Below are 14,236 nucleotides of genomic sequence, written 5' to 3'. Positions count from 1 at the left end.
ACCGAATGATTGGTTTTGTCCGTGGATCTGAAAGACGCGTATTTCCACATTGCCATTTACCCCCCTTACAGACAATATCTCCGATTCGCCTTTCAGGGGGTGTGCTACGTATACCGTGTTCTCCCATTCGGCCTGTCTCTCAGCCCGAGTGTTTTCATACGGTGCACAGAGGCCGCTGTCGCCCCACTCAGACGTCAGGGCATCCGGCTGGCCACGTATTTGGACGACTGGCTCCTGTTGGCGCAGTCAGAACAGGAGGCCAGGGTTCACACGCACATTGTCACGAAACACCTAATAGATTTGGGCTTTGTGATAAATACGGAGAAGAGCCAACTCTCTCCAACGCAGGAGATATCCTTTCTGGGATTATCCCTGCGTTCCGTGCCATTCACAGCTCGCCTCTCGGAGGAGAGAGTGAAAACATTCAAAGCTTGCCTCGCGCACTTCTGTCGACACAGGTCCGTCCAGTTCAGACTGTGTCTTCGGCTGCTGAGTCTGATGGCTTCAGTCATCCTCGTGATCCTTCTTGGCTGCCTTCACATGCGGGAATTTCAGCACTGGATCGCTTCACTCAGGCTGGATCCCGTGCGTCATGGTGCACGGAGGATAACGGTCACGGCGGATTGCGTGACGGTTCTGTGCCACTGGCGGGCCCCGTCTTTCCTGACTCGGGGTGGCCATGGGCACTGTCTTGTCCAGGAAAGTGGTCACCACGGAGTGAATATTATGAAGAACGTTTGGTTATCTAACATAACCGCAGTTCTTAGAATAATATGAGCGAGGTGTCTCGCCAGACGACCCTTCTTGCTGGACGGTGAGAAGAGGTTTGCTTATTGAATTGAGGGAGCGTTATCCGCGCACACTATATATAGTAGGTGGGACTACTGGGTGCTGCGCGGATGAACACCTTTCACCGGCCAATCAAGATTGGCGGATTGAGATAAATGCTTCTATCAGGGCTGCAGGAGGCTGCATCCCATAGCGAGACACCGAGTGAATATTATTCTAAGAACTGCGGTTATGTTAGATAACCAAACGTTTTATTTGCTTTAACCTAACATAGAGTAGTGGTTGATTGCACAGTGTAATGGCTATAGAATGATGACACCATCAGCGTTTAGATTGGTTCTGTATAAGCCTTGCTTTCACTTTGCAGTTGTGTCCACCACTAGGTACAATCTCACGGAAAAAATGAAGGCAGAGGAAGTGCGTCAACCATTGCGCATCCAAAACAGGAATAGGATTGTGCTTTTGTTTTATAACGCACAATCTCCAGAACCTGCTGTAAGATGCTTGTCATCTAACAACACCATCTTTGTTTCACTCCTATCTTAGCATCTTTACATTGGCTCCTGGTTTGTTTTAATTGAGTTGCAATTAATTTCAAGACTTTATTGATTACTTAGAAGGCTCAGACCTGGCTTACATCACTCACTTCAAATGCAACTCCCTTTGATCAAAAACCACAGCCTGAGACCCACAGACATGACCTTTCTAAATCTGGATTAAAGACCGTGCCTTTAAGCTCTGAAGCAATCTACCCAAGATCACACTGGTGAATTTGGTGGCACCCTTTAAATCTTTTCTTTTTAAATCACATTTTCTACACCTTGGAAATGGCAGTCTACTATGGCACCCTTATGCTTTCCCCTCCTATGTTATCTGTTTGTATCATTTACTCTTATGTTATTTTATGTTTTGCTTGTGTTTTTTATGTATAGTTTTTTTATTACCTCGTTTTTCTTGGTCCTCTTTCTTTAGTCTTTTATCTGTATCACTCATGTCATTTGCAATCTTAGAGGTCCTTTGTTAATCCTCCCCTCATACCATTTCTCCACCCAGTTATCTTCATATGGACCTCCCTCTGCTTTATCACACTCTCCATGAACCAGCAGTGCTTCTATTCATCAAGTATCCATACCATCTTAGCCTCTATCCATTTACCTCACGCTCTTTGTCCCTTTCCCCCCCTTCCATTTCTGTGTCCTTCATTTTCTCTTTTTACCACCATCACTCCTTTTCACTATCCTGTGAGGTTTTTTTTTTTTTTTTTGCCTAGCCATTCTCTGCTCTCTCCATTCTTTCATCTCTGCCCTGCTCGCACTAATGAGCGTTGCCATGGACCGATCGATACAGGATGGAGTGTTTGTTCTCAGCACTGAGAGGAAAATGAATGTGGCTGCCATGCATCATTCCCTCCTGTCTGTGTGAGGGTGTGTGTGTGTGTGTGTGTGTGTGTGTGTGTGTGTGTGTGTGTGTGTGCGCGTGTGTGCGCACGTGCATCATCGGTGTTTGGTGTTCGCATGTGTGCTTGTTTATGGCTGGTCATGCCCTCATTTGAGTGGCCTTAGTTTCTTAATGGAGACACAAGAGGTAGCGAGCAGTTCACGGCACTAGAAAACCTGACAAGGCCAGGTCTAATGTGGAGAAAAAATGATTTGTGGAAGGGTAATGATGTAACACAGTGGAGACAAAAGAGCTGGCCACAGATCTTAATAACACTTTTAAGCTCCTGACAAATTTACATACAATGTTTGATAACGACAGAGCCAAACAAGCCTGTATTTTGAGTCATGATATTAATGTCAAAAAATCTGTGGGGCATATTATTTTTCAACAACACTTTCTTGTTTCTTTCACAGTGCTAATTTTAAGAGTTGTAAAATGTATTTGAACTTTTTGAAATTACAAATGACATTTCCTTGTTCTCTATTTTAGTTCCTGGAAGGTGCAACCATTGAGGTGGACCAGATCCACACGCACATGCGGCCCCTGCTGATGATGCTGGGTGACTACCGCAGCCTGACGCTCAACGTAGTGAACCGCCTGACCTCTGTGACACGTCTTTTCCCCAACTCCTTCAATGACAAGTTCTGTGATCAGATGATGGTGAGAAATTTTGACCTCTGTGCGCCTCTCCTCACATCTATTATTCAAAACACATGACAGCACAGAATACATTTTATAATGGCATCCATCTTAAAACCAAACCTTTTGACTGTGGCAGTGTTGGTGTCAGGCTTTAATCTGTAGACTGTTTTCTAGAATCTTAATATCTGATTGCATATTACCTATACAATTTTTCTTTTTCATTACTAGTTTCTTATTCTAAAACATATTTAATAAAAAAATAAAATTAATTAGGCCTGTGTCAGGTCATGGTGCAGCAATGATTATTGTCTGCACACTTGTTCATTATGAAATAAAGCTCTGATGCAGAGATTTTGTTAATTAAGGCAAGATTTGTCATTTATTCCTTAAATCTTTTGAGTAAATATTCTGTATAGCTATTGAGCTAGACAGACGTGACACTGTCTCAGTCTTATTTCTTTCTGTCTTTCAGCAACACCTAAGGAAGTGGATGGAGGTGGTTGTAATAACACACAAGGGAGGCCAACGCAGTGATGGCAGTGTAAGTATACGTCATTTAGACAGTTCCATACACACTCCGTACAGCGGTGAGGAATTGAATACAAATGTAAAACTTTGAACAGTCATAACATGTATTCGAATTTTGTTAAAATGTAATATAAAAGCAGTCACCACCTGTAGGAGCAGGTCAATACAGCTGTCTGCTGCCACCGTTTTTGTTCTGTCGATCCGTCCTGCCTAAATCAAACAGCACACACAGAAGGGGGCAGAGAAATTGCCCCTTATACACACAAAGCCATAGTCACATGTAGTCAACACCTCCTCAGTGTGGCCTCCTCCCAGATGAGTTGTGAGTGGCCATATTACAATCAATGATTAATTAGGCGCCAGGCAGGCGGCGGTGGGCCCAGCGCTGCGTCTCCTCATTATCTCTCCGACAGATAACCTTGTAAAGGCAGGGAAAAGGTGAGAGACAGAGAGAGGGGGAAAAAACAGCCGCCTCTCCCTCATAGAGCCCATTTTTTTCCTCCCTTCTTTTTATGTGAGTTCATCCTGCCCCATCTCAAAATGGTGTGTTTAATTAGATGCAAATTGGCCCTTTGTCTTTCCCTCTCTCCAACCACTGGTCTTTGTGCGTGTTGACAGCAAGGCTGGCAGCGACAATAAAGCCAGGGTCAAGGGGTCAATTAGCCAAAGCTGATAAGACAAAAACTGGAGAAAGGGGGATGGAGCAGGTCTGAGGAGGATGGTCTGGAGACATGAAAGCTGGTTTTGACAGGGAGGTGTGTATGGAGCGGAGTTCTGGGGTGTAAGAGGAAACAGCTCATAGCGTCACTTTCTCTATTCCTGACCTGATATCTGTCACAAGTTGTGTTTTTCCTCTAAATACCATTGATTCTGTGTTGCTCGACTGATGTTCCAGCACGGCCCCTGCCCTGTTATTCACCAAGTGCTGTGGAAAGTTGTTCCTGACGTCACTCGTAAAGGTTGCTGCTGTCTGCCCATTCATTTCATTATCACCCTGTCTTATCTGCTCACCTTCCATATGGAACAAAGACAGACAACACACACCCACACAAAAATGCACACATACTGCTCTGCTGACTCTGATCATTGTCTCCCGTTCCGGTACAGCCTGCGTTGGAGGGCGTTGAGGTGAGATGTGACCTGGTGTTGCGCCCTCTGTTGGTGACTCTCTGTCAGTGATTTCAACTTAGTTGAACCAATGTTGTGCTGTTACATTGAACCAATGTCGTGGTAGTGGTGCTGGTGGAGTTGCCCCGTATTTCTGTGTCCGTGTCTGTGGTCGTATTCAGAAATGTTACTGTCATCTCAGCCTTGCTCTAACCTCACATTTTGACTGTTTTAGAACTGTCCAGTCACCCCTCTTTCACTTTGACTTTTGCACCTCTAAGATATTGATAATCCAAGGTTTATGAAAACGATCATGCATAATGTCCTTTATTTGATTGTAATCCAAGATTTCATGCAAGTATGGTGCCCTGCACCTTTCCTGTGGGATATTAACTGAGCACAGATTGCATTTTCAGTGGTCTGACTAAGATTCATCCTCATCTTTCCACAGTGGCTGTCCATCAAGACTGTCTGTCAGAAATGATGCCCGTGTCTAGTTTCATCATTTTCCCAGAAATTCATTCACTGCCTTTTTTTTCTCCTGCTCTTTTCTCTGACTCTCTCTCCAGGAAATGAAGATATGTTCAGCCATCATTAACCTTTTCCACCTGATCCCAGCCGCACCTCAGACTCTGGTCAAACCTCTGCTGGAGGTGGTCATGAAGACAGAGAGGGCCATGCTCATAGAGGTAGGACGCCAACTTCACGCTATTCATTCTAGATTTCTTTGTTATTACGAGGGCAGCTGTGTTGTGTAGAGGAATGAAGCAAGAAAAGAAGAGTTTGGTCTACATTAATTGGTACAGTGGAAAAGATGAGGAAAGTGTCTTGAAGTTCGTAGCTTAATGTCGCGGCATACTTGCAGCCGGTGAATGACTGTGTATAGTAGCACTTTGTCCCATTACAAATCTTCATCAAAAGCTTGTAAGTACAACCGAACATCCAGCAGGAATTTGATCTGAAATCAAAATAAATTTGTTGTAAATAAATTTACAACATGAGCCGCCAAGTTTACATGTTTCCCTGACATTAGCATGTAGTTTTATGTAGCAGTGTATGTAATGCACACACCTGCAATAGCTTGCCTGGAGCAGATGAGCTGAAGTCAACTTGTCTTGAAAGTAGGAAGAAAATGGTTGGAAAAAAGTTTTTGCTCACAGGGATTATGTTCACATACATTTTCATTATTATATGAAACTTTGGTCACATTTAAAATGAATATCTGACATTGTACTATTAAATGTATATCAAAGAAAATAAGAAAGCACAAGAAGTCCCCTTTAAGACAGCTACGGGAGAAGTAGGCGATGCATGGTAATTTTACAATAAATACTTTGAAAACTCTCTCAGTAATCTCATTAATTTCTTACATCCTGCGATAAACCCTCTAATCCTTTTTGATCTCTATCTGATGTATAGTGTTATTGGCAATTATACTCTGTTATTCAGCGCAGATCTTCGCAAGAAAGTGCATTTGCTTTCATGAAATCGTTCTAATCTTTCACGTTTCTGCCTGTTTCTCTTCTCCCTCACTCACCCCTCCTGCACCAGGCTGGCAGTCCGTTCAGGGAGCCTTTGATCAAGTTCCTGACGCGTCACCCATCTCAGACGGTGGAGCTGTTCATGATGGAGGCTACGCTGAATGACCCCCAGTGGAGCCGCATGTTCATGGTCAGACGCTGGCAGCTCTAAGTAGCACTCCCTTCAGTCTTTTTATTGACACATTTGCCATTAAAACTGCATTTTGCCACCTCAGTAATAGGCTATAATCGGGGATATATTGGGTGTTTTGAGGCTCAGTGGTCCGGTTAACACCAAATTGAGACGGATCGCTCTCGCTAAAAATTCTTAATTTTCTGTATTATGTTTCTTTAAATGCATCGTTACCAGGGGCTTCATAGTGGGGGGAAAAGTGGGACTGATTGCTCAGAACTTTGTGCTACACCCCTGGTTGTTATAGGTGTTGATCCAATGCAGTAAACAAAGTTTTGTCTTGTTGTTACATACAGAGTTTCCTGAAACACAAAGATGCCAAGCCACTAAGAGACGTGCTGGCCTCTAACCCCAACCGCTTCGTCCCCCTGCTGGTTCCTGCTGGCACTGCAGCAACTGTTCGACCTGGATCACCCTCCACCACCACAGCCAGATTGGACCTGCAGTTTCAGGCTATTAAAGTATACCTGTTTTCATTACGTATCCTGTACACACACTTACAGACACATTTTGTCAGGTTAGATGTATACATGTAAAGTAAACTGAGGTTAGTCAGTGGTGCTGAATCCTAATCTAAATACTACCTAACTCTCAGTGTTTCCGTCATACAGTATGCCCTCCAACCTTCTTCCTTTCTTCATCCCCTCTGTTCAGATTATCAGTATCATAGTGAAGAATGATGAGGGTTGGCTGGCAGGGCAGCACTCCCTGGTCAGCCAGCTGAGGCGAGTCTGGGTTAGCGAGGCCTTCCAGGAGAGACATCGCAAAGACAACATGGCTGCCACCAACTGGAAGGAGCCCAAGCTGCTGGCTTTTTGCCTGCTTAGCTACTGCAAGTATGTGCACTTATTCAAATTGCCAAAATGTTTGACAAAATTGTCTGACAATTGACATTTGATATGACAATCTGGATTAGGATGTGATGAGAAACAAAAAGTCCTCTCTTATCAACTACTGCTGATGAGCCTTTGGGCCAACGGATACTCTGAAATTAACAATGCTACAAGTAGTGCCAGACTTAATGACTTAAGTGACCTTTTGAGTACTGTACTCAAGTTATTAGCTTGTTTAAGGACTACATGTTAATGATGCAAATTTTTAAACTAAGTGCAATTTCTTTCTTTAACTAACTTAATGGCATTCCAATCATGAATGACCTTCTCAGCCCACCTCTCTGTCTGAGCACAGAGAAAGTGCTTAAACTCTTGGTGCACTGGGCACTTAGCAGATGTTTATTTCAGACGCTGCAATTAACCCCCGACCAGTCCAGCCAGTGATTTTGAAGTGTATTCATTCAGTCAACCTTCTAATGATTAAGTTTTTTTTTAAGTGTAATTACCTGAGTCACATCCAAGATTATTTGAAACTTCTGATGTACAATACCACTGTTGTTGAAACATCTCTATCTGTACACTGAACCACTTTACCCCCTTTTTCCTCAACAGACGTAACTACTCAGAGATCGAGCTGCTGTTCCAGCTGCTGCGGGCCTTTACAGGTCGCTTCTTATGCAATATGACCTTCCTGAAGGAGTACATGGAGGAGGAGATTCCCAGGAACTACTCCATCGCCCAAAAACGGGCCCTGTTCTTCCGCTTCGTTGAGTTCAATGACCCACACTTCAACGATGAGCTTAAAGCTAAGGTATGTACAACATACATACATAAAATTCCCAATAGCTTTCACCATTTTGCCAACTATCTTTTGGAATCGATATTAAAATGATGGTCAGAGGTATAATACACAGCCTTGTTAACAACACTGGAAAAAAGTAAAAGAAATGATGGATACATTTAGTTTAGTTCACATTTATTTTTTTTAATATGTAAAATGTCTTGATTTGGAAGAGTTGTCAGAACATGGGTAAATTGTTTACTTTCAGTAAAACGCTACACTGGGGAGGGATTAAGGGTCCCTCTGCAGTTTTGCTGTTGTGTTTCTCTTTTGTTTTAGCACAGCAGTTATTACTTTTTGGTCTTATAAAGCCTGCTAAAGAAAAAAAATACATATCTAAATTAATATGCTAATTTATGCGTCACATGTTAGCCTTGATTGGGGAAAAAAAAACAAACATGAATTATGTTTTGGACTTTTTGCATTGTGCTGGAAAAATTGATTAAAATCTTGGATCATCCATAAGCTTGCAAAAAAAGAGAGAGAGTTTATTTTTGGCCATATTGCCCAGTCCTAGACTTAATGATGCATTATAAATCATGTTTTTAAAGGCATCTCGTCAGCTTACTTACTTTGCTTCCTCAGTGTGGGACCTGATCTGTGTGACTTTTATGGTTGGTGTGTTTTGTACCAGAAGTTCTTTGATAGAGTCAGGAAGGTCATTTTGTCTGGTTCTAGACCCTCAGAGGCTCACAGATGAATGCTTCTGTCCTCTCTACCTGACCTGCTGCTGCAAGCATTACAATCATTCGGGCTGCTTTTTAATTAAGCTCACTCTCCCGCATGCATGATCTCGCGCACACATACACACGCACGTATACACTCTCTCTCTCTCTCTCTCTCTCTCTCTCTCTCTCTCTCTCACACACTCACACATTTTGCACAGCTGTAATAGGCACACAACCTGGCACAGAAGAGCAACAGCACTGCTGTTAAGTACAAACGGGTCAGTGGGGAAGGCCTGCCCCGGCACACTATAGCACATGGCCAAATGGCTGTGCGGCAAAGAACACACAACTGTACACATACACACAGATGCACACACAAGGAGCTGGCAAGTGCACCCAGACTCCAAAATCCAAGGACATACACTTGTGTTTATGATGCTGCTCACTCCACCCTGCCCTTTTTTGCTCATGCTCAGTTTGAGTTGCCTCAGTGGCATATGGTCTGGTGGGAGTTGGGGTGGGGTGGCAAAATCAAGGCAGGGCATAAGTTCAGCTCAGTCACTGTGGTGTGTCTTTTTAGACCCAAATGCTGCGTTTGAATTTTTTGGCAGAACAGAGTTAAGTCTCTCAGATAGCAGCGCCGCAATACCCCCACCCCTCATCAGAAATATGCTCATATTGTTGTTTTTCCCTTAATTGTCCTCCTCTGGTGCACAGCAGATGCTAGCTATGCATATGAGGCGGAGAGACAGACAGACAGAAAGAAAGAGAGTGGATGTATCTGTGTGTGAATACGTTTGTGTTGATTGGTGTACGAGTCGTGAGCAAGAGAATGAGTGTGGCAGTCTGACATTTAAGTAATTGCCTTTAGCATTTTGCCGGAAGCATAATATCACAGGGAAGTGTGTCTGTGTGTGTGCACGTTCTCAGTATGCCTGGGAGTTAGATGGAGGCTCAGGTCCTTGCCTCACAGGGGTCTCTGAGAATATTTCACTCTGAGCGAGACACAGAGAGGAGTGTGTAGGAGAGAGACAGTGTGGGACAGCAGCAATGAATCATCTGCGATGGCACAGACTGACCTCATGCTGCTCCTGTATCTTTTTTTTGTTTCATCCAAACAGTTCTTACAGAAAACCACTTTTGTTCAAAAGTGTCTGGTTATTCACGGAATAGATTTCAAGCAGACAAGCAAACAAACAAGTGTATGAAATTTATGAAGCACAGCGCGTCTGTCTTGCATTCTGGTACTTCTTTTTATGTTTCCGACATGGCATGCAGCTTAGCAGAATTTTCTACAATGTCAGAATATGTCTACATGCTGTGTGAGCATCATCTCCTCAGTGGAGATTAGAATCAAACTGTAGTGTTAAGTTGAACTAACAAATATGTATTTTTGTTAGTTCCTGTTACACTCATCTTTAGGCATGTGCATTACCCCTGTAAAATGTGTCTTGGGCAATCAGATCATGAGTGGGCAGCGCCGAATACAAGTGTAAACAGCCACCTAAATTGATCCTATCACTCAAACCACTTGCCAAGATGGTCTGGGACGCACTTGACCACATATCTTTTGTAATGTAAATTAGAGCTTGATGTAGAGTTGCGAGATCAAATCAAGTTTTTGTCACTGTATTGCCTTTTTCTCACCTAAAATGTCTTCAGACACATATTTTAGTGCACTGTTTGGCTGTTGTAGGAGGGTTTGTGAACAGAAAGTGGGCACCGTACTGTTTGTTGTATTGCAAAAATGGAGGCTGAAAAACTGAGATCAAACGGTAAAACTGAGCAGTGCTGATTATGAACAAAGATACTGTTACTTTGTTGCCGATTTCTCGCCTAAAATGTTTTCAGAAACACAATATAGGTTACTGTAATTCAAGATCTTTTGTCATCTGCCGGCCGCCGTGTTGTTTCCTGTATGAAAACGGCCAAACTGGCATTACATCACCCACCAGTGGGAGCGTTTATTTGTCCAGTGTGGGGCAGTGCATAGGTAGTACTTAGGTTTTCTACCTCTTGAGCAAAAGCGAATGCCACAGCACTTTTTCTCTGTTTCCCTGGTCATGTAGCACCAATTATTTGCCTCATTTTAACTGCATAGACAGCCCAGTTTGAGACAGACTATCTTTCTAGCAGTGAAAAACCTGTTAACAAATGATTAATTAAAATACAAAGAAGAAAAATGACAAAGAATTTCTCAGAACATGTTTTAAAAAGAAGTACAGCAGTTTAAAATGAGTGTAATTGCATTATCAACACAGTTTAAATGCCTTTTAGTTGGCTTGTCCAAGCAGTAGAGTTAAGACACATTAAAAAAAACCCATTAAATAAAATCACAATATTGATGCTGAGTTGTTAATATCAGTGGCTTACCTTGATAATGTGAGGGTTGACGTTTGCCCAGAGTGAAAGGAGAGCCTGTAGCTCTTCACCTAACTGTGTGTAAAACTGATCTACTGACAAAAAAGTAAGTGCTTAAAATACCCCACTGACTTTAAATCCAATTTATAACTTACAACTAACCAAGACAACTAGTGGTGGCTATTGTAAAAGACGTCCTGTGGCTACTTCACTATAAAATTCATGCATTATTTGCACATTCCTGGTGTGTATTGGGGCATAATACATATTCTGGGCCCCCCTTGCCACCGTCCCTCCCTTTGTGGTTGGAGAGGAACCCCAGTGGCACTGCAACACACACACACAAACACACACACACTCTTGTTATTTGTTTAAGGGTATGGAAATGGGATTTAAGATAATTAAGACACCTGCAGAACGAGATCTCGGCTACTTGCCCAGAGGTATTGTGTGTGCGCACATGCACCAACACACAGCCCGCAGGAGCACAACAACTAATGGCATTACAGAAATTCGCTGTGATCTCACCGTGATTGATGTCGGTGACGCTTAGAATTAATAGGAACAGATGAGACTGAAGAACAGACTGGCGCTCCATGCATTTTCTTTGTGTCTTCATTTAGGTGTGCACGTGTGTTTCTGCATGCGTGTGTGAGTCCATCAGCCATGCATGTACATTGTGCAGAGCCCGTGTGAATAATGTGCTAATGGAGGAGCTTGAACATATGCTGCCACAGCTCGTTCTCCACTGAGCGATGCCCTGTCCTCCCCAATGATGGATTGAATAGGGGGGTTCATTAACACATAGCAGCTTCTTTAATAAATGCAGTCGTTAGCTGTATTGTGGTTGGGTTATTTCTGCATTTTACTAGCTAATCAAGCCTTTGTCTTCATCCACAGATGCCTGGTAACAATCCCTGCAGGTTTCAGGGTGTTTGTTAATTGCATTTTCATCCCTTGCCTCAGCAATAGTTTAGATTTTATTTTATTTTATTGCTCTCAGTGCTTGTGGATTAATTAAGATAACATGTTATGGTTACTATTATCTCAAGAGAAGAAATTGTTTTCTTCTGTGAAATGTCACATTTTTATTACCATTGTTTTGGGCCACATTTGACATTGTTGTGCCTCACGTCGTCTGTCTTGCTCCATGTTCACGCTCTAATAGAAAAGTTTTTGTCAGAAAGTATTTTTTCCTGTTACCACCTGTGTCCCTCTAATTTAGAATAGATTTGAGAGTAGCTCTTTGAAAATCTGAAGTAGGACTTGGTACAGTTGTTGTTGTTGTTGATACTGATGCATGTAACGTGAATTGAGTGGGAGAGTCTGCCCGAACACACACATAGTGACAAGGCTAACTATTAGCATCACACAGCTAACATTACCTAATGGTTATTATTGGGTTTGAGGACAGTCGAGCCATTTCGGTGTTGGTTTGTTGGGACCATTTAAAGGCTCTGTGTTGGATGTTAGCTGCTGCTGCTGTGTAAGCTTGTGCTTACCAGGCAGATGTCGAGATGCCCGCTGACCTGGAAGAGAGCGGATGGGATGGTCCAGGATAAAACCTCCAACACAAAAACGATTGAATGCAGGTTTTGTTTGACTGGAGAAGTTCCAATACTTCTTCCATTTTCTCATATGAAATTCAGACAGTGTGCAGAGAATCAGGTCTGGGCATTGTCCAGAGTTTCTCTTTCAATCATGTAACATGCAACGGGATTGTCTGGGACCATTTGGTTTAGATGAGGGATGGCGCTTGGGTAGAGCGTGCAGGAGGCAGGAAATGATGCAGATTACACTACAGTCATGTAGCCGGTTTGTAATTTGGTCATTGGTGTCAAGATAGAAACGTCATGGACACGCCCACTCGCTCGCTGTGATTTCTCCGGACAATGACGTCCTCTATTCACGCATGGGTTGAATCAGACATTACACAGATTTTGTACTAAAGAGCTGGCAGGTTAAAGTCTGTTGAATGTCTGATCCAACCGATTCCAACTGAACCAGTTTGCAGTGCATGTGTAAAAGGAGCTGAAGTAAATGGTAAAAATGTTTTGTTTTTTTTTGTTTTGTTTTGTTTTTTTTATCAATAAAATTATATCAACATGTGTTTTTCTACTGTCATAGGTACTGCAGCACATCCTGAATCCAGCCTTCCTGTACAGCTTTGAGAAGGGAGAAGGCGAGCAGCTGCTTGGACCGCCCAACCCTGAAGGAGACAATCCTGAAAGCATCACCAGTGTTTTCATTACTAAGGTACACATGCACAAATACATTTGCAGGTATCCTTTCCTCCCAACATCTTTCCTCACATTCAGTCTGCTCCCCCCCCCCCCCCCAACATCTTCCTTTGTTCATTACTCACTAGCTTTGTCTCTCCATCCGTCTCCCTGATTTCATTACCTGTTGCATTTCCTCTCATAATGTCTTATCAGTCCAGCAGATCTCCATACTCCCAGTCATCATCAACTATGTCCCACTTAGTCTGATTCTTCTTCTCCCAAGGCCTCCACGCATTACTTGATCATTTAATTGCTGTCATCCCATCTTTCTCTTCTTCCTTTTCGTCTCTTCCATCTGTCTTTGTTTCTCTCTTTCCCTCCCGCCATCCCACCGGTCGCTCTTTCCATCACGTTTCATTCATCAGGCCGGACTATAATTCCTGGTGTAAATGTCACAGTGTGACCATGCTAAAGGTCAGTGTGTTTGTTTGTGCTGTGGCAGATCTCATCACTGACTAACACCAGTCCTAATGGCCGCTAATGGCTCCTCTACGGTATGGTTAAAACTCATTTCCTCACTCAGCCCCCCTCTTTCTGAATGTTCTCCTCTCCTCTGTACTCTCAGGGGAATACAGATGTTGATGGGTTGATGAGTGTTGTGAATGGGGAGCTGTCCTTTTGTCAATATGTGGAAAAAGTATACTGTCGCTGTGGTGCAATGTCATTCAAATGTAATTTATGGAAGTGAACATTAGTCAGAACTGCAGTATATGTGGGCAGTGCAGGCAAACAGTATATTCAGTAGAATGTGTTGCTCTTTCTTATTGACGCACTTAAGGAGCATTAAGTAATCCAAGACTTCTATTGACCTCTGTCGGCACCTGGTAAGAATTACAGCTGCACCAACAGGTCTTAGGCAATTTTGTTCTCGTACACTCAAAAAATGTGTTTTTGTTTTGTACACAAACATCTGACCACCTGGGAAAATAATAGTCGATTCACTGTTATTGACCCTGCACATAAAGTGTGCTTACTCTGTGCTATGGGCAGCAAAAACTGTACCCATTTCCCCGTCACTCAACAGTCTTTAAC

The 14,236-nt window shown here is 43.0% G+C and overlaps 1 protein-coding gene across 2 annotated transcripts in view; it reads left to right on the top strand.

Moving 5' to 3' along the window:
- trrap (transformation/transcription domain-associated protein) overlaps nucleotides 1–14,236 on the top strand; it is a 101,864-nt gene that overhangs the window by 22,611 nt on the left and 65,017 nt on the right. Inside the window, exons 30-38 of one of the 2 annotated variants that reach the window (XM_033611010.2) lie at nucleotides 2,719–2,889; nucleotides 3,344–3,412; nucleotides 4,507–4,527; nucleotides 5,076–5,195; nucleotides 6,058–6,177; nucleotides 6,516–6,680; nucleotides 6,874–7,055; nucleotides 7,665–7,863; nucleotides 13,050–13,178. In XM_033611010.2, the coding sequence (XP_033466901.1) occupies nucleotides 2,719–2,889; nucleotides 3,344–3,412; nucleotides 4,507–4,527; nucleotides 5,076–5,195; nucleotides 6,058–6,177; nucleotides 6,516–6,680; nucleotides 6,874–7,055; nucleotides 7,665–7,863; nucleotides 13,050–13,178 (1,176 nt within the window). The remainder of the gene's footprint in view (nucleotides 1–2,718; nucleotides 2,890–3,343; nucleotides 3,413–4,506; nucleotides 4,528–5,075; nucleotides 5,196–6,057; nucleotides 6,178–6,515; nucleotides 6,681–6,873; nucleotides 7,056–7,664; nucleotides 7,864–13,049; nucleotides 13,179–14,236) is intronic. The other variant, XM_078163701.1, reaches the window with a different exon arrangement.

The sequence above is a fragment of the Epinephelus lanceolatus genome, chromosome 21 (genome assembly GCF_041903045.1).
Source record: "Epinephelus lanceolatus isolate andai-2023 chromosome 21, ASM4190304v1, whole genome shotgun sequence".
Lineage (NCBI taxonomy): Eukaryota > Metazoa > Chordata > Actinopteri > Perciformes > Serranidae > Epinephelus > Epinephelus lanceolatus.
This window is presented reverse-complemented; position numbering and strand designations above follow the sequence as displayed.